General features: G+C 34.9%; 1 protein-coding gene across 1 annotated transcript in view; it reads left to right on the top strand.

The window, feature by feature from the left end:
- Positions 1-19,285, top strand: part of LOC144432824 (stabilin-2-like) — a 59,480-nt gene that overhangs the window by 16,645 nt on the left and 23,550 nt on the right. Inside the window, exons 6-31 of the mRNA XM_078121116.1 lie at positions 180-368; positions 657-818; positions 1,180-1,332; positions 1,965-2,108; positions 2,416-2,478; positions 2,754-2,873; positions 3,319-3,372; positions 3,746-3,826; positions 4,408-4,581; positions 5,026-5,091; positions 5,768-5,869; positions 6,240-6,326; positions 6,902-7,013; positions 7,774-8,045; positions 8,509-8,667; positions 9,420-9,515; positions 9,733-9,828; positions 10,690-10,737; positions 11,302-11,441; positions 12,361-12,472; positions 13,122-13,199; positions 14,429-14,545; positions 16,836-16,940; positions 17,689-17,823; positions 18,212-18,343; positions 19,077-19,133. Coding sequence (XP_077977242.1) covers positions 180-368; positions 657-818; positions 1,180-1,332; positions 1,965-2,108; positions 2,416-2,478; positions 2,754-2,873; positions 3,319-3,372; positions 3,746-3,826; positions 4,408-4,581; positions 5,026-5,091; positions 5,768-5,869; positions 6,240-6,326; positions 6,902-7,013; positions 7,774-8,045; positions 8,509-8,667; positions 9,420-9,515; positions 9,733-9,828; positions 10,690-10,737; positions 11,302-11,441; positions 12,361-12,472; positions 13,122-13,199; positions 14,429-14,545; positions 16,836-16,940; positions 17,689-17,823; positions 18,212-18,343; positions 19,077-19,133 — 3,054 coding nt within the window. The remainder of the gene's footprint in view (positions 1-179; positions 369-656; positions 819-1,179; positions 1,333-1,964; positions 2,109-2,415; positions 2,479-2,753; positions 2,874-3,318; positions 3,373-3,745; positions 3,827-4,407; positions 4,582-5,025; positions 5,092-5,767; positions 5,870-6,239; positions 6,327-6,901; positions 7,014-7,773; positions 8,046-8,508; positions 8,668-9,419; positions 9,516-9,732; positions 9,829-10,689; positions 10,738-11,301; positions 11,442-12,360; positions 12,473-13,121; positions 13,200-14,428; positions 14,546-16,835; positions 16,941-17,688; positions 17,824-18,211; positions 18,344-19,076; positions 19,134-19,285) is intronic.

The raw sequence follows: 19,285 nt of genomic DNA, 5'->3' as shown, positions 1-19,285 counted from the left end.
GATTCCTTGGTCAACACCTTAACTTCCACTCCATGCACTTCAAACATTACTATAGGTGCATTTGAGAATAAGTCAACCTTCCTGTTCTATTTTGACCCTCTTAGGATCTAGCATGAGGTAAACAGCTACTACAGGTACCAAGAATTGTATGATATGTCATATTGTTTGTTTTTTTATAGTTTCATTGTCAATGCAAGTGGGGATATGAAAGCTACACAGATGGTATTGGTTGTAGTTTGATTGATGTATGTGACAACCAGTGTCAACGCAATGCAGACTGTACTATGTTTGGGCCCTATGGATTTGACTGTCAATGTAAGGAAGGCTTTATGCTGCAAGATGACAAATGCATTGGAAACATTATTCAGGTAGGTTAGCATTGTCTTAAAACTGTGTTTATTGTGTTGTGATTGCACCCAGTGAGATTGATCTGCAAAAGACAATTATACATCATGTTGTACAGGTGCCACACAAGTGAAAACTCAACTCACAAGGTTTGCAAAAATTCTGACTCTTTGAACATTGTGATCCCAAATTTGCCAAGTCGGTGATGTTTTTGTGATTTGGATGACATTTGAATGATTGTGTAAATATTGATCAGTTCTGCTTTGCCTCATTTTCTCTGCCAACTAAAAGTTTTCTGTCTTGTTTTTCAGCAATTGTTAGACATGAATGGTGATGTAAATAACCCCTTGCAGGGTCAACTGACAACAGCTATCAGAGTTTTCCAACAATCCCATGGTTCCTTATTAACCAATGCTCCACTTTTCACAGTGTTTGTACCTAATGATGATGCATTTGCCAAAGCAGACACACATGTAAGTGTCTTCATATATAATATTCTGGTTATCAGAAAGACAAAAGATTGTATAGTTTGGCCACTAGGGGCGCTGTTCATATGATATCATGTATCACACAAGCAATTGTGTCATCCTAATATGCCATAGTCCTGGTATCTGAAAGACAAAAGATTGCATAGTTTGGCCACTAGGAGTGCTGTTCAGAGACAACTTTTGGACCAGAAATGAAGGCTATGAAACACTGGGAAATCATAATTTCTTTCAAAGGGAGCCACAGATTTTCCCAGGTATTTTTATTGTTTACACATCATTTCATTCTAGTTGGTTGAAATGTTTGATAGTTATGTAACTTTTACCTTCATTTTCATGTTTATTTTAGCTGTTGGCTCAGGCTGAAGCCGAAACAGATTTTGGCAGGTACTTGTATGGTTTACACATCATTCCAGCTCAGTTACATACACAGGTACTGAATGGTACTGATGAAATCTATACTTTAACAGGAATGCCAGCTGAAGTCTCTGCCAGTGATAGGGTAAGGAGATAGTGCTGAAAAATCTACCGAGTCAGAGTTTGCGGGGATGAGAGTAAAATCTGCCAAGTCAGAGTTTGTGGGGATGAGAGTAAAATCTACCGAGTCGGAGTTTGTGGGGATGAGAGTAAAATCAATCTACCGAGTCAGAGTTTGTGGGGATGAGAGTAAAATCAATCTACCGAGTCAGAGTTTGTGGGGATGAGAGTAAAATCTACCTTTCGTTCTTGGTCATGGCTATGTACCAAAATAGTAGTCAAATTCATATGAAACAATTCAATCTTAAACATTTCTACCAACAGAGTCAATAAGAAGTTTAAATTAAATCTCAAAAAAATTTTGGAAGCAAATTTAAGAACTGACTTGGCAAATAGAAATGTTCTTAAAGAAATCAAAGTCCTGAATCCATGAACATTCTGTCAACTCAGTTCTTTCTTTGATGGCTTCACAAATCTTGGCAAAAATATCCTTATCATTACTGCTCATAGTTTATCATAGTATACTTTGTGAAATTATGAAGAGATGTGGGGGATTTTGAATTATGAAACTTGAAACTTTTGGCGAAATTAAACACTTGAAAAATGAAAGGAAACACTCCCACTTATGATATGAATACATTGGTCACTTTATTGTAGGATCCCACTCTCCTGAGATACAGGGTGAAAGGCAGGAGTGCAAAGGGGAGGTTGCTACATTGGAACATCCCTGCAGTAAATGGACTGATCCATGTGATAGACAGAGTCTTGTACGTAGAGCCACGTGTTCAAAGTGATGATGAGGTATGTATTGCAATGTTATAATGCATTATATATACATGTATCTGTAATCTTGCTACATCAAGACACAGGAGGGTTTGCCATCTGTGTAATGACATATACTTCATTTGATCAGTATACTCAACCAATACACACAACATTAATTGATAAGCAGAGAACTTTCAAATTAAAAAGATTGAAAATTGGACCAGACACACAAATCCATTTTTGTCAATGAAAATTGAGCTGCTGAAAGTTACCAACTGTTGCTTATAGTAGAACTGACCTCAGTTTCCTTGAATATTAACTGATGTGTCATTTCTGTTTGCAGAAAACTATATTTGAGTTGGTACAAAGTGAAGGACTCTTCAACAGACTGGAAGGAATGATTCAGGTGAGTTAGAATAAAGAATGATGTCCATCATGAAATGATTTCAAAAAAAAACCTTATTTCAATGGTCTTGTAACACTTGACATGTGTACTTGTGTTTTTGTGATGGATTTATGTGTTCCCAAAACTACAGGCAATGGTATCGTCAATGTTGTCAATAATTACTCTACACTTTATTTGGATAATTTTTCTTAATCATCTAGGTTCAGTTAAAAACTACATTGTCAGCAAATTACGTTCAATGTTGGTACAATAACTTGGGTTTTTTTACTGTCCAGGAGGCTGATTTGGACTCGTTAGTTCATGACAACCAAGGACCATTTACAGTTCTTGCACCCAACAACCATGCTTTTGATTCTTTGTTATCTGGAACACTAGATTACTTGGCAACACCAGAGGTGAGACAATGCAATAGTTCTGTCTACTTGAAATCACATCTATCTACATTGGATTCTCCATAAACAGTTGGTCTACCTGAAAAACCTGAAGTGCAAATATTGTGTCAAAAGAAGTAACTGTTTCATTTTTCTTAAAATCATTTCCAAAAAGCTCATTTTGGGAACCAGTTAGGACTACTTGATATTACAAAGTTAGTACAAGTCTCCATTTACCCCATGTGTCCTTTCTAACAATAATAAAATCAAGAGTGAGATGATAATAATGTTGTTAGCTGCCATTTTGTAAATTTGTATTTTACAGAAAATTTCCTCAATTTACAAAATGAAAGACAGATAAAATATTACAGTGCCTGTGGTTACACACATTTTTTTGGTTCCTTTCATTTGATACTACATGAGAATGTGGAGGTTGACAATTTTCCTTCTTTTTCCTTCCTTCTTTCAGGGTAAAAGGAAATTGGTACAATTATTGGAAAACCACATTGTTGTTGGAGCTATGGTTAGTTTTTGCAATGACCCTAATTTTTATAATTGTCTAATTGTCACACGGAGCCCGCAGGTGCTATGTTTGCCGGGCCTGGTTGACTCTGGGATAGCCTATGGACTGACTGGGAAAGCCTTGACAGTTCCACAGCAATGTGATATGGAGCGTGCAGGATAGCCCTGTCACATAGTCCCAAACCCGAATGGATCTCTGTAGCATTTGTGTTTGTTTGTTTGTATTTGTCTGCATAACAGAAAATCGCTGGGAGGAATTCCCAGCACAAAATTTTTTTTTTAAAAAGTCAGACTTTATCTAACATGTATTTGTCCAGTTATTATTTGCTTTGTAACATGTAAATATTTTCTGTCTTGTTTTCATTTGTATTTAGCTTACATCAGCTAACTTGTTGCTGGAAAAAGACACTCGTACAATGCAAATGACGACATTGTATATATCAACAAATAATGTGGTAGGTATAATCATTACTATTATGATCATAAACCTCTGTCCAGAGCATAACATGTCAGAATGCAATGTACACAGAAGAATAGAATCCAGTGAAATTCAAAAAAAAAAATCAGTCCCTCAACCGTAACAATACTCTACTGTCAGGTGACTCCATTTGTGGGGTCACATGACCAGCAAGTTTAGCATCATTACACTGCAGACTGATGATGTCCTAGTGATTCAGACAAAAAGATGCTTCAAATAGTTGCTTCAATCTAGATTCCAAAACAGTCACTTTATCTCAACTATATATTGTATGTCTTCTTTTTCAGTTAATTTGAAATTTCCCAAATATTATGAGTACAGAATGTTGAAAACAGCATTTTAGTTTTGTAGTTTGGTGACAGTGTAATACTCTACAGCATGATTGTCAGCTTTCATGGAACATTTCTATCCATTCCTTTTTCTACATTTTTTTTACTTTTTTACAGAATTTTTTTTTCAGAAAAATTTCAAAAGTTTTAATGTATTTATTACCTTTCTTTCATTTTGAAAGCTTCTATAATTTATTAATCCTGATACATTTTTTCCTCTGATATATAGGGGCTTATTCAAATCAAAGACCCCATAGACGCAAGTAGGAAAATCAACATAACACAGTCAAATATCCGGGCTAGAAATGGCTATATCCATTACATTGATGGCCTACTGATTCCTCCTTCCATCATGCCACTTATCAAACACAGATGTGACACAGAGAAAACAGAAACTGTACTGGTAAGTCTGTGTAAAGTGCTAATTGACACAAACTGTACTGGTAAGTACTGTGCTGGTAAGTTTGTGTAAAGTGCAAATTTGACAAACTGTTCTGGTAAGTCTGTAAAGTGTTAATTTGACACAAACTGTTCTGGTAAGTTTGTGTAAAGTTCTAATTTGATGTCATCCTATGTACGCATATCAGGTGCAGCCAAGCAGACAATTTACCCAAATCAAATCAAAGGGTGTATGTCATAGTCTTGTATAATTTTGACATTCATTTCAGAGTGTTCAGAGAGGAAAGTGAAAGCTGCTCATACTTCCTTCTCCCTTTAACAGTGTGTTTTTTTTTATCTATCTGCTTTGCTGTATTATTTTTATTTGTAGAAGCCACACAGGAATATCTACCACCCTTCAGATCTTGTGTGATCAGTCCATTAAATTTGTATTAATGTTTGATTTTAGGGGCCATGTGGAGATTGTCTTCAATATTCAGTACTGGATAACTGTCCACAAGATTCAATATCAACAGTAAGAACACCATTATTTTCTCTCATTTTTGAGCATAAGAAATGAGGATGAATTCTGTGCCCAAGTTTACAGAAAGTGGAACATCACAGTGAATTGATTAAGTGTTCATGCTGTACTGACATAGTCATCTGTGCAGAGAAAAAGATGTTGTGTGGTATTGTTAAAACAAAAGCACTGGACCATTGTGTGTTTGAGGGCGCTGTAACTTGGCACTGTGCATTCAATTAATACATTGTACAATCAGTGTTTTGCTAAGAAATGAAATATTAAAGTTTAACATTTGTACAACTTCAGAAACAGGAAGGTGAAATATGATCACATTTAGAAAAGACAAGTGTTTTGTATACAATAAACTATGGAGTACAAAAGATTGATAACAGCCAATTTGGTGTAACCATGGTAAACTGTGCGTACTAACTTACAATGCCAAAAAATGTGTTTCTTCTGGTATTATTATCAAAGCATGCCAAGAAAATAATAAAAAATCATTTCATATATTGGGGTTTTTTAAAAAATAATTTCCCACATTGGTTTCACCTCGCAATGTCACTATAGGTTGTTAGTACATGATTCACCATCAAAATAACTTCTTTCCCGGTGACCACTTGGTGGCACTGTAGTCTGCTGATTGTAGATGTTTGGTACGTGGTTAGAATTCACTGTTTTATCTTTTCAGGGACAAGTCTTGACTGGTTGTGACTATACTGCTACAGTATGGAATACAATAGGTGGTATATTTATCCAAGGATGCAAAAACGTTTGCAATAAGACAACACAAGTAAGTGATTCAAATGTAGATTTAAATAACTTTCATGTCAAAGGAAAGATGAGCACAGGAATGTCATATACTTTATAATAAAGAATACTCTGTTTATATGCAATGATATGTTTGTCATCCATTGTAGTCTAAGTTCATTTTTCCTGTATGTCCATGTGTTTCAGATCTCTTTGGAAAAGGGGAAAAAAGTACTCAATAGTTTATCTATAATTATGAAAGTGTCTTTTGTCTCTGATCTGTTCTCTCTGCTTGCTTATCCACTCCCACCCACCCCCACCCCCACCCCTTTCTCTCATACCAGTCATGATAGATATATATTTTGTTGGAATTGTACAGTACTGTAACATACTGAGTCTCATTCTTTAATCAGGTTGATGATTGTTGTGATGGATTTTATGGTGAATCATGCCTGCCATGTCCCGGTGGATTTCTCGATCCTTGCAATGGCAATGGTCAGGTAGGTAACTAAGATGGAAATGTTAATCTTTCCACACATAAATGACAAGTTGAGGTTAAAAGGACGTAGTTCAGAATCATGTCTTTTGAATCATAATTGATTGGTTGGTTGGTTGGTTGGTTGGTTGGTTGGTTGGTTGGTTGGTTGGTTGGTTGGTTGGTTGGTTGGTTGGTTGGTTGGTTGGTTGGTTGGTTGGTTGGTTGGTTGGTTGGTTGGTTGGTTGGTTGGTTGGTTGGTTGGTTGGTTGGTTGGTTGGTTGGTTGGTTGGTTGGTTGGTTGATGAATGGATGGATGAGTGAGTGGGTGGGTGGATAGATGGATTGATTGATTGATTGATTGATTGATTGTATCACTTGCAATAAAATTAAAAAACATACATCATTTAAAATTAGAAAAAATATGACTAGTAAAATCAGGCACAGAAAAACTCAAAAACAGGTATGAACTGGGGAAGAAAACAAGAAACAGACAAACAAACAATATTAGCAGCGGTGATATCAAGTCTGGTAAACTATTCAATTGATTTAGTATGTGGCTGTATCACATGAAATGTTAATAACTATTATCCATTACAGTGTATGGAGGGAATATCTAACAATGGTACATGTGATTGTTTTGAGAATTTCATTGGTACTGCATGTGAATTGTGCAGCCAGAGTGACCACTATGGCCAAAATTGCACTCAAGGTAATATAAACTTATATCAGTGTTTGTCATTGTTTGTGTGTGTTTCACAAATAAAGCTTAAGTCAGTCTATCTTGACTGACAAACTTGCGTGGGTCAAAGGTCATCATTATTATTATTGAAAATGAGATGAAAGTAATTAATATACAACAATCATGCTTGAAACTTTTTAAAGGACATTTAATACAACCCAAAATATATCGTATATTTAGTAGTAGGTCCAAACTTGAAGTGTATGTAATTTACCTAGTATATTTCAGTTGAGTCACTCTTCAGCTGTTATTGTACATGGTTCAACGACAACTCTACATAAACCATATACAAAAAGAACTGAAGAAGGCAGAGTGATTTTGCAGAAATATACTCCGTAAATTATTTACACTCTTAGTTTGTAACTACTACTATTAAAGTTAAGGCACACAGTATTCTGACGGACCACTCTCTTGTCTTCTTATCTGCTATACATGTAGGAGTGTTTGATTCTTTGACACTTAGTACCATAGTACCTAAAGTTAACTATTTCAACTCATATCCTGCAGTTCTATCCAGTATGATTTCTTTTCTTCTCAACAGTAACTATAACCATTCTTTGTAATATGTTTGACATTTTTGGAGATTATTTGACCACCATATTGTTTTGTTTAGCTTTATGCATATCTCACAAACTTTCATTTTAATGCCACCTCGTAGGATAAAGTCATTCCTAACCTTTATTATAAACAATTTTGAGGGAACATTTCTTGTTCGTATTTTGTTTTTTAGTTTGTTCCTGTGTGCATGGGATTTGTGCAAATGGACCAAAAGGGTCCGGTAAATGTAAACATGGTACTTGTGAAGATGGGTTTACTGGTGAATACTGTGAAGAACACATTCACCCATGTGGTCCACAATTAGACCAGTGTCATGCCCATGCCCAGTGTGATATGTCTGTCGCTATCCGCTGTGTTTGCAATGCTGGCTATGATGGTGACGGCCTGGACTGTGTATCCATAGATCCCTGTACCAAACCGAACAGAGGAGATTGTCATGCAGAGGTAAGGATTTCAGACAAACATAAAATAAGTTGAGAAAAACTGAATCCATTCTTGATATTTCCTCCCCATTGAAATGATGTGATGAATTATAGACTGAACACACATGCATGAAGGTCAATTTTGACGTGAATTTTTGCTGTCGTTCACCTCAGTGTTGTGTTCTTGGTTAGTGTGACAAGTCACATGAAGTCCGCTCTATTTAATTTCCAATAAAACAAACTAAAATATTAACTCTGCACACATCCCTTTCTTGCAAAAGACATGAAAACATCATGAGATAGCAAAGTATGTGAGTTGTAATAATTGCAAAACCTCTATCGGCTATTAGTAAACTATTGTCTGGGATAGTAATTCAAAAAACTCTTACACACACCACATGTATCAAAAAGTGCATGAATTGTCTAAAAACTAAGAGTATTTATCACTAAAGATACTTTACCTTTTTTTTCTGTGACTTTAATAGGCAGAGTGTGTAACTACAGGACCTGGTGCTAACCAATGCAACTGTAAGAATGGTTGGTCCGGTGATGGAATTGTCTGTGTTCCTATTGACAATTGTCAACTACCTTCCCATGGTGGATGTGATGAATATGCAGACTGTATATTTACTGGACCTGGACTGGTAAAGAATATTGTTGTTAACTCTCTACGTTGAATATGTAATAAACTGACTATTTGTATCTTGTTCTTGGTCTAGTGCCATCCCTGGCACCGAATCACAAGATTTCTCTATGGTAAAGAGATGATTTGATACCATAGATAGCATCTCAGCTACTTGTTCTGGTCCTAGCAAATATTTGCAATTATAATAATCTCACTGGTGAACATGAACAAGTTTTGAAGTATTCCTTACTAATAATCAAAATGGTAGATATTAGATGTACATAGTCTGCAGATATGAAAGGGTGTTCAGTATGAATCAAACATCATTTACCGTTACGATGAAGATCGTGTACCAACAGGATATGAACAGAATGTTAAATGAAATAAAGAGAATTTATACTGACAAAATCATGTCATCACAACTGTTTGCATTTTATCCTCACATCAACAATATGAAAGATTTGAGAGAGAGAAAAGCCACTGTTACAGTGAAATATTTATGACTTTGGCCAAGCTGTAACACTAAGAAATTGAGTTCCTTTACATACAAATATCCTATTTAAAGTGTTATACGGTATTAGAAAATCGTTAAAAAGTTGTAGAATTTCAAACCACTTCTTTAATTTTATTTAACATTTATATTTAACTAATGGCACTAACAGTGGTATGTATATATTACAAACTGTGGTACACACAACTGTTCTTAAGGCCTTTATTGAGCTACAAGTCTGTGCTGACTGGATTGTGACCTTTGACCTTTGACCTTTTCAGAATGAATGTTTGTGTCCTAGTGGCTTCATGGGAGATGGTATTAAGTGTACTGCTACTGATACATGTCTTGTTAACTATGGTGGTTGTCATGAACATGTAAGTACTCTGTTTATCAAATCAACCAGCTAAAAAAACATTTCTGAAAATTTAATCATTTCTGAAAATTTAAATTCATAGTTTAAAAATGGTATAAGTAAGTATAGAGCTTTTAAGTAAAATAAATACCTGATTCTGAATTATCTCTGAATAAATGCCCAATTCTGAATTAATAGCTACTAACATACAACTCTCTCTTCTATGTACAAAAATGTAGGCAACTTGTACATCGACAGGAGCTGGTACAAATATATGTACTTGCAATCAAGGCTTTGAAGGTAATGGTTATATATGTTTTGGCAGCGTCACAATGGTAAGGTTTGACTTGTTTCTTTTCCATACCTCTGTTTCATTTCACTGACTTTTGATATGTAAAAATAATGCGATGAAAATGAAAGCCAACTAAGTAATCCTCTTTTTATAGGCAACAAGTACTAGAGCATAACTTTGTGTTGGCTGACTTTTGATCAAAGTACCTTTAAGTTACAGTAATAAAGATCAAAATAGCCAAATATAGATTTGTTGCAATGTCTACTTTTGTAGTCATACTAGGTCATCATCTACTTACAGAGTCACCGCTGTTTATGAAACATAAAACATTCAAAGAATGTAATGTTTGTAGTTTATTATTTAACAAAAGAGGTAATATGATATATGTGAAGAATGACTTTAATAGATTAGTTGCAGTTTTTCCTGCTCTTACAGATTGTCTTTGTAAGAAACTATATTTTATAGGAATCTTTTGTTGCAAAGTTCACCTTTTTCAGTAGTCTTAAATTGCCATATCATAGTAATATGTCTGTGTTTTTGTGTTTGTGTTTGCGTGTGCGTGTGTGTGTGTGTGTGTGTGTGTGCATGTGTGTGTGTCTCTGACTGTGTTTACTTGCATTTGTGTGTGTTTCTGTCTGTCTCTGTGTGTTTACCTGCATATGTGTGTGTGTGCATGTGTGTGTGTGTGTGTGTGTATATATATATATATGTGTGTGTGTGTGTGTGTGTGTGTGTGTGTGTGTTTGTGTGTGTGTATATATGTGTGTGTGTGTGTGTGTGTGTGACCCTGCATGTGTAACTTAAAGTAAAAATAACAGGGCTGATTGTTGTAGTGGTACATATTTGGGGTGTGATCAGACAGTAAGTGTTGATCTTTGTGAACATTGATTTATTTACCTTACAGGTCTTGTCAACAATAGTGAACTTGTCAAGTCTTTATAGTGTATGTGAGGTAAGTGAAGCTGGTGATTTTCAAAACATTCAGGATATGGTGTTTTTCTATCAAGTCAAACATCCACAATTCATGCAATATTAAAAGTAGACCAACTGTGGAAACAGAGACAAAGGCAGAAATCAAAACATTTTATACAGACAGATAGATAGAAAGTTGTAAAATCACCCATGTTTTGAGGTATAAGGTCTTTTTGTACACTTGGATGTAAGATAACCTTGTTTATGACACTGGCCACTTGTGAAAAAAAAAACCCAGAAATTCTCTACATCTTTACATAAAGTGTGTGATCAGCTTTCAATTTTGCACCATTATGGATTTAATTGTCTCAACTGCCAATGTACACTGTACTTCTGTTCCAGATAGGTCTTACCAAAAAATGCATGGTCTAAAATGGGGAATGGGGTTTGTCTAACCATAGACAGTCTCACTGTTTATGGTCTATTGCGCTTTATCTACATTCATCTGTTTTTAGTTTAATATACATGTTGCAGGTTACTTCTTATTTCTCATGATATTTACTCCTAATTTTATGAAACATACTTCAAACTATATCTTTGATAGACTGGAGGTATAACAAGGGAGTTAGCTGATCCCTCACTGAATGTTACACTGTTTGCACCGACAAATCTAGCCTTCCAGGCAATGTCTATAGAAGACCAAGAAGAATGGCTGAATAGTGACTATGCAGCCAACTGTCTCAGGTAAGTATTCTGGTAACACAAGATTTAGTCAGTGAGTGACTATACCCCAGTAACAACTATTCAGAATATTGCAATATGAAATTAGTTTTGTCCTGATTATCAACTCACCGTAACCACAATTTCATTATCCAATGTGCAGAATTTTCATCAAATAAAATATTAACAAATGCTAAAATTTTTGATAACCGCATTGCCCAAATAAACAATGTGAATAGAATTTGGATAACCATTATCAAGGTAAATTCATTTGGAAAAGGATGTAGTGAACTATAAGGCTGACTAATAATGACAAACTTGCTGTTTCAAAAAAATTGTAATTTTTTTGTGGTCGCACATTTTGGACTCTCTAAGTTAGCAGAAATTAATACAAAATGGTTTTTAATCTATGTTACAGTCATTTTTCCCCCTGAGCGTATTTTCTTTTCTGTAATTTGAAAATGAACGTGATGACCTATCAACTTCTTTGCATTTTCAAAGTCTGCGTATAAAAAGCCATCAAACTGCAATTTTTATTAAAATTGACATGTCTCTTGGTAAGATTTTGTAGACATTAATAAATGTGAGTGTTAGTGACCTCTTTACATGAATTGTTACTATGGAAACAAGAAAGGTGATCCCCTGTTTTCAATCCATCGTTACAAAGTACTTAGTGTTGAAGAATATTTTTGCAGAGTTTGATGAAACTGACATGACTTTCAAAAAAGTGACATTTTGTAGTACCGTTCCACAATATGGAAAATGTCTCTAGCAACCAATCTATCAACTTAATCCAGTATTTTAGCATTCCCTCACAGTCTCTTCATTTTATAAACTGAGCTGTACTACTACACATACATTTGGCAAAATGCCAATTATAAAATAAATGAAATGTTGAAATATGATGTTTTCTTAAAATGTAAAGTTCTATATTTTTTAGTAGATATCATATGATAGCAGGTATGTGGACGTACAGAACCTTAGGTGAAAGAGGAGAAGGACCAATACCTTCTCTATTAGAAGGTACAGATCTTATGATCACCTTTGAGAATAAGGTAAGATTTACTTGATAATATCTCTCCAGATAAAACCTATAATCAGATAGTGTCCTTGTACAAAAAGTCATCATAGTCTTCTGACAGATGCAAAAAAAAAAAAAAAAGATTTCCATTTGCCCATCCTCTCTCTGCGGAGGATGTTTTTAGACATGGTATTCTTATACAAGTGTGTAAATAACGTTTATGATAGTCCATATATTCTCTCTAAGTTACGTTTTAATGTTCCGCAGAGGGTAACTAGAAATTTTATTTGTTTTAGACCTGATGTCAGTAGAATTAATGTTTTTAAACACAGTGTGTCATTCAGAGATGTATGACTACTTATAATGATCTTTGTTGTAGTATTTCCAATATTGACTGTAATTTATCTCTGGAACTTTAAAAATGGAATTTTGCAAGATTGTCATCTCAAGTCCACCTGACAATATTGATTTTATATATTTGCCTTGTAATGTGTTTTTATTTGCATTTTGTTAGTTTTGTTTGTTTGTGTGTTTTTGTATTTTTTCCTTCTATTTCTCCAGTTTTTTCATTGTTTGGAGCCTGTAAATGGGACTTGCTCCCGTTGCTCTTCCATTAAATTAAATAAATAGATAATTAAAAAAAATAAGTATTACACAAGAAAAATGTTTCTGTAATTTTGCAGGAAGTACTTATCGATGGAGCTCGTATCATAATGCCTAACATCCCAGCAACAAATGGAATAATCCACATAATTGATGAGGTAGGAATTTATGTTTGGTCAAAATGGATAGATCCATTGTCAGAGAGGATAGCAGCTTTAACACTATCAGTAGATTGATAAACTCATCTCAGATGATTTGTTATCATTTTGTAAATTGTGAAATACATGTATATCTTAGCTAGCAAACATATGAAATTTCATATCTTTACTCATATTTCTTAGCTTCTTTTACCATAATGAGGTATGCGAGAACAATTTCCTCATAGTATGGCTTCCCAAGAAACTTTTTTTCAAATTTTTTATTCACCCTTAAACACATTTCTTTCAGATAATAGTTATTTTTTCCATTTTTGTCTTTTGGCATCCATCGATAGATTTAATGTCAACACATCACAGCAATGATTTTATTTCATTTCTGTCTTAGCTTGTATTAATATGAGGTTATTACCCGATATCACCTCTTCGTTGTCGTGTCGCCGTGAGTGCAGTTTCCGTAACAGGAACTGCACGAACGGTAATACAACGAATGAAGAGATGATATCGGGTAATAACTGATATTTCATATGGAGTTCAAAAGGAAACTATGAAAAATAAAAAGAGCACGGCTTGCTATGCAGTGTGCTTCATGTGTCACATGACCTGTTATCAGGTGACTTTCACATACATGTACACATAATTCGCTGACCCTGCTCCGACGATCGTTGATTTTCATCAGATTTCAGTGTAACTTTCCATATTTATTTTGAAATACTATTTTGGTTTTAGAGTAAGTTCTCTAAAAGTTTCAGAAAATGCTTTAATATGTTAGTAAAACTAGATGGTCAATTGCGAGTGTAACTACTGCAGTACAATAGTGTGGTATGGGTAGCATACACAGTGTCAGTGGATGGCTAATACCACACAGTCATACGCATACCTTTGATACCATTGCGAAATGTATGTACCTGTACAATGTTGTTATGAATTTACGATCATAAAATAGTATCATTTGGGTATGGATATTTTCGTCAAAATTTCCTTGTTTTGAAAAATTCCTCAGTGTTGTGGCATACGCGATATCCCTAACTGCAACGTCGAAGATCGGCTGCCATTTTTTAATGTTTGTTTATGGTTAGAATCAATGTGTTTTGTCCATCCAATCAGAGAGGTGTTTTCTGATGACGTTTAATGTGAATATCATAACGCTTAACATCCCATATATCAGGTTTACAGGTATAAAACCAGATATTCGAACTGTTACACAGAATCATGTATGTTTTAAACCACAGGTTTTACAACCACCAGATATGTCAATAGTTGCAGGTAATCAATCTACATCCTTTCCAACTCTATGGGATCTAATGCGTCGCTATTATCAGTATTCCAGATTCATGGAATCCCTCATGGTGAGAACATTAAATTACATTTTGATATTTGACGGACTATTGATCTTTAATTCTCCATGATTCTTTTTTGTCTTTGAATTCAGGTCATGTTACCCCCAGAAAAAATATTTGTTCCTTTGCCTACACTTGAAGAGGTCTTCAATGACAAACCTTCGTACTTGAGGTTCAAGCAGTATTTGGTGGTGGGTACATTGACATGCCCCAATCAAGTAACTTTGACCCTTCTGGGTGAAAACAGGACTTGTGTCTTCATAATATAGCAATTATCAACACACTGAATTAACTGTTGTCACAAACAAGTTACAGTGGTAACTTCATTATATTATGAACCAAATTTTACATAATTCATAATCTCATACCAAATTCTACTTTAAGAGCCAAACTTTCAGTGCAGTACAATATGTATTCAGTTTTGGTTCAAGAAAGGTCAAAGGTCATATTTGATGAGAAAACAACTGTATGGATCAGAAAACTAAACTTTTTTGTGACATGAATTTCTAAGAATTATGAAGAACATCCACAAGGGTCATTTTAGCACGATTGGTTCCCACTAAAGGTATGCAATGCATGGTCCACCCATCTACCATTGACATTTTAACACTGCTTGTTGACAACTATATACTAGTAATAGTTGGAATGTGTTGCTCACAAAACACTCAGTTTCAAAAATTAAGAGTATCATTTTCATTTGAACATTGCCTGCCAATAATCACATTGTTACATGTCAAACAGTCATGATACCTGCCATTCATATCTTCATAAACGTATTAGGGACTAAAGTCACATCATAATACGACACAACCCCATGTTATGCTTGCAAATGTGACATACTAGGGTTATTTGCATGAGTGCTTGCAGTTCCCTGTGGACGTACTTTAACAAACTTAGCAAGCAGAAAACCCTGCAAGCACTCGTACCGTTGAGTACCCACACTGGCACTCATGCACCATGGCGTTTTGTTATTATCACACAATATGTTTATCGGAAACAGCAAATTTCCATAAAAATCATACTGTGCGATCATGTGATTTCATAATACATGGAATTGGGAATGATCGCACACCCATTTTGCATATCATTTGTATACAGATATAGTTGTGTAATGTTTACAGTATTGCACTACAGTGCAAATGCCACTAGTATGCTTGTGCACACCAGTGCTAGTAATTACTGGTATATATATAATAACATGTCAGAGATTGAATGACAGCATTCATAGCTAATTTTTAATTCTCATGTTCATATTATTAACTACATGTTGGATTAATGCAAATATTAATCAGAAGTTAATAACAGTCTTTTTTAAATCATTGACAATGAGATGTAGAAAGGTTTGAGCTGTAACTAAAGCATCTTGTAATCTTGAATGGTACTGTCCATTCCATGTTACTGTTCACTGACTGTTTGATACAAACATGCAGAAGAAAATAAGAAAATGGCGCATGCTACACTCTAAGGTAGCAAGACTCACTGAATATAGTTTCTTGCAAGATTTTGTTTAATAAATAAAATGAACGAATATGCCATCATGCTGACATCAAATGTACACATCAAAACATGATGCCCACCTGTCAGACATCAAAACATGATTCCCACCTGTCAGACATCAAAACATAATGCCCACCTGTCTGACATCAAAACATGATGCCCACCTGTCAGACATCAAAACATGATGCCCACCTGTCACACATCAAAACATGATGCCCACCTGTCTGACATCAAAACATGATGCCCACCACTCTGCATCTAGGTGCAGAATGTTTAAAGAGTTTATTTTATTTAAGCTAAATGTAGCAAGAAATAGCAATCTTGGTTCTGCAAAGTGTAGAATCAAGATTACAATTTCTGTGTGGATGTATCAAACAGAGCCAGTGAACACCAGTGGTGAACACTAAAACGAAATGGGCTGTATACTGTAAACCTGGGAATTTTCACTAAAGACTTGTTTTTCGATTATTTCACTGAAAAACAAAAATGCGAAATTAAGTAATGACTAAAATGCCTTCTTGTACATAAATACAATGTGGTAATTAGTAAAAGTTAGTTTTTGAGAACTAGCTGAAGGCTGTAGAATCGCTAAATATTCTAGTGGCACAAATATGTAGATTTACAGTATATGGTAATGACTTGTAATACTCATGATAACTAGCAAATATGTAATCTATGTACTAACAGTGCTTTTAATACATCACATGTTGTGCCATGGTCATCCATGGTCATCCAGATGGTGAGTATTTAATTAAATCACAAACAAAAGACGACTTCATGGTATTTGTAAATTTATTGGCAGGATTATGAGTTGCTTGGAGTGATAGAAAACGTTGGTGACTACACACTGTTTGTACCAAGTAATGATGCATTCTCGGATTTAGCTGCTGATCAACTCAGTCAAGTGGTAAGCCTGCATATTTCACAACGGTTAGCATGTCAAGTGAAATAAATGATTGTTGATGCATAAATGTCATGTGTTAACATGGAAATACAACTGCTGACATCAGACTATGGACAAACAGAACCTGTTACAAACAGGGAAAGTAAACAAATTAAAATAGAATTAATAACACTTGGCTCAGCGTGTTGGAACAGCAGAGACTTGTATTACACACCATGGTTTGTTAGGAACAGTTTTATGGCCTCTTTTTGTGTACATGAAATGCCAGGGGAACTTCAAATTTGTCTTTGAACTGTGAACTTTTACATAAAGTAGCCATAAACTGTTCCTATCAAATGATTGAATGTAATACAAGTCTTGGTACTTCCAATATGCTGTGCCAAGTGTTATTAATCCAATTCAGTTGTTTACTTTCCCTGATTGTAACAGGTACTGTTCGTCCAGGTCTGATGTCTGTAATTGTGTGAACGACATCTTTCTGGTGTTTGTAAACAGATTTGTATTAATGACACGGTTCATGTTTTTTCATGATTATTCGCCACACATTGGAAGCATCAGTTGAAACATGGTCATTTGAATTGAACGCAAAACTGAAATTTGCAGATTTTCATAGTTGGGAAATTACTGAATATTTTTGGCAGCTGTACAACATTCTCCACTTTCCATTACATTGTTCAACTCTAGAGGGCACACTTTCAATAGTACAATTCAGTCAGTTTGTTGTCATTTTGTAATATTTTGTATTTGATAGGATGACACTGTCATCAAGTACCATATCATACCACAGAAGAAGTTGTTAAGCAAAGACCTCCATGATGGTCTTCATCTTCCGACACTTCTAGGCCACAACTATCAGTTGACATTTAGTGTTCATGATGACAATCAGGTAAGTACATGTACTGTGTACAAATCAGAGCCAACTGAGTAGAAACAAACCACTGCTTGCCTTTGACCAAAACTTAGCAATCTTGCGAGATATTCATTACAAATATCTTATTTACATTATATTATTTATCGTATTATTTGGTAATTATGGTAATTAGATGCTTACAAAGTACAAACTGAACATGAAGTGGACAATTATCATAATTGCACATCTGAAACAGTATAGTCAAAAACAGAAAATACCATGTACTGAATGAATTGTAAACATCGGGGGGGGGGGGGGGTGAATGGTTGTGTATTGCTTGTACAGTGTATTGCTATGTACTAAACATTCCTTTCTAGTAATATTAAGTGAAAATATCGTTGACAAGCTTTCTCTATGATTTTAGATTCATATCAATGGTCAGTCATTCATCATGGATGCAGACATACAGACAGACAAAGGTGTTATACATGGTATTAGCAGAGTATTGGATGTCCTGGCTAATAGGTGTGATTTAAACCATTCGTCATCAACTCCGGTAAGTCTTTTCTCAAATCACTTGTATGCAAATTCAAATGTAGTTTTAAGGACATTATTTTTCATATCATCTCTTCAAATGGTTGGCCAATACACTATATTCTGGTTATCAGAAAGATGAAAGATTTCATGATTTGGCCACTAGGAGTGCTATTCACAAACTGTATTTGGAGCAGAAAGTGAGGACCAGAACAGTTTAGTATTGTAGTGTAGTGTAGTGTGAAAACAGCAGACATGAAGTTTTCTGTGCTGTTCATGCTACCCTGCTTAATTAGCCACTACCTGTAATCAAAACATGCCTAACCTCTACTGTAATGCTATTATAAAAACACAGTTCTTTGGTACACATTTTGTTCATGGCTTCATGCATTGCCATACTATCTACCACTGCATTGACCAAATTTTAGTCATCACTTTGCCAAATCCAGGGTGCCCTCTTCTTGTGATCCTTATCTGTCAAATGGTAGAAACATTGGTAACTGAAATATGACATGTAGGAAGACAGGAATATAGGTCCCAATTGCCTGTGTATACATATTTACATCTCTGTTATGTTAGTTAATTTTGTTCATGTAGTACACTATGTTAACATTTATCTGACAAACTTCAGGTGGAAACATACTAAATGTATTAGTGTAGTTGTCTAGAACAGTTAGAAACAACTATGTACGAATTGCTAGTTTGAAGGAAGGACTAACTATCCAATGATACGTTTCTTGGGGTTTTTTTTACAGAGTACTTGCAGTAGTTGTGACTTTCCACCGGTATGTCCAAGTGGTTTTGAAGCAGTAGTAAGTACAATTTTGGTTTACTTGTCATGTGTTTTATTTAATGTAGCCTTTCATTTTGATTCAATGGACACTGTTTATTATACTATTTCAACTTGACTAAAGAATTCTACAACTGAAAGCACAAAAATACTGAAGAACAACAAAAAATGTAT

This window comes from Glandiceps talaboti, chromosome 1 (assembly GCF_964340395.1).
Source record: "Glandiceps talaboti chromosome 1, keGlaTala1.1, whole genome shotgun sequence".
Taxonomy (NCBI): domain Eukaryota; kingdom Metazoa; phylum Hemichordata; class Enteropneusta; family Spengelidae; genus Glandiceps; species Glandiceps talaboti.
This window is presented reverse-complemented; position numbering and strand designations above follow the sequence as displayed.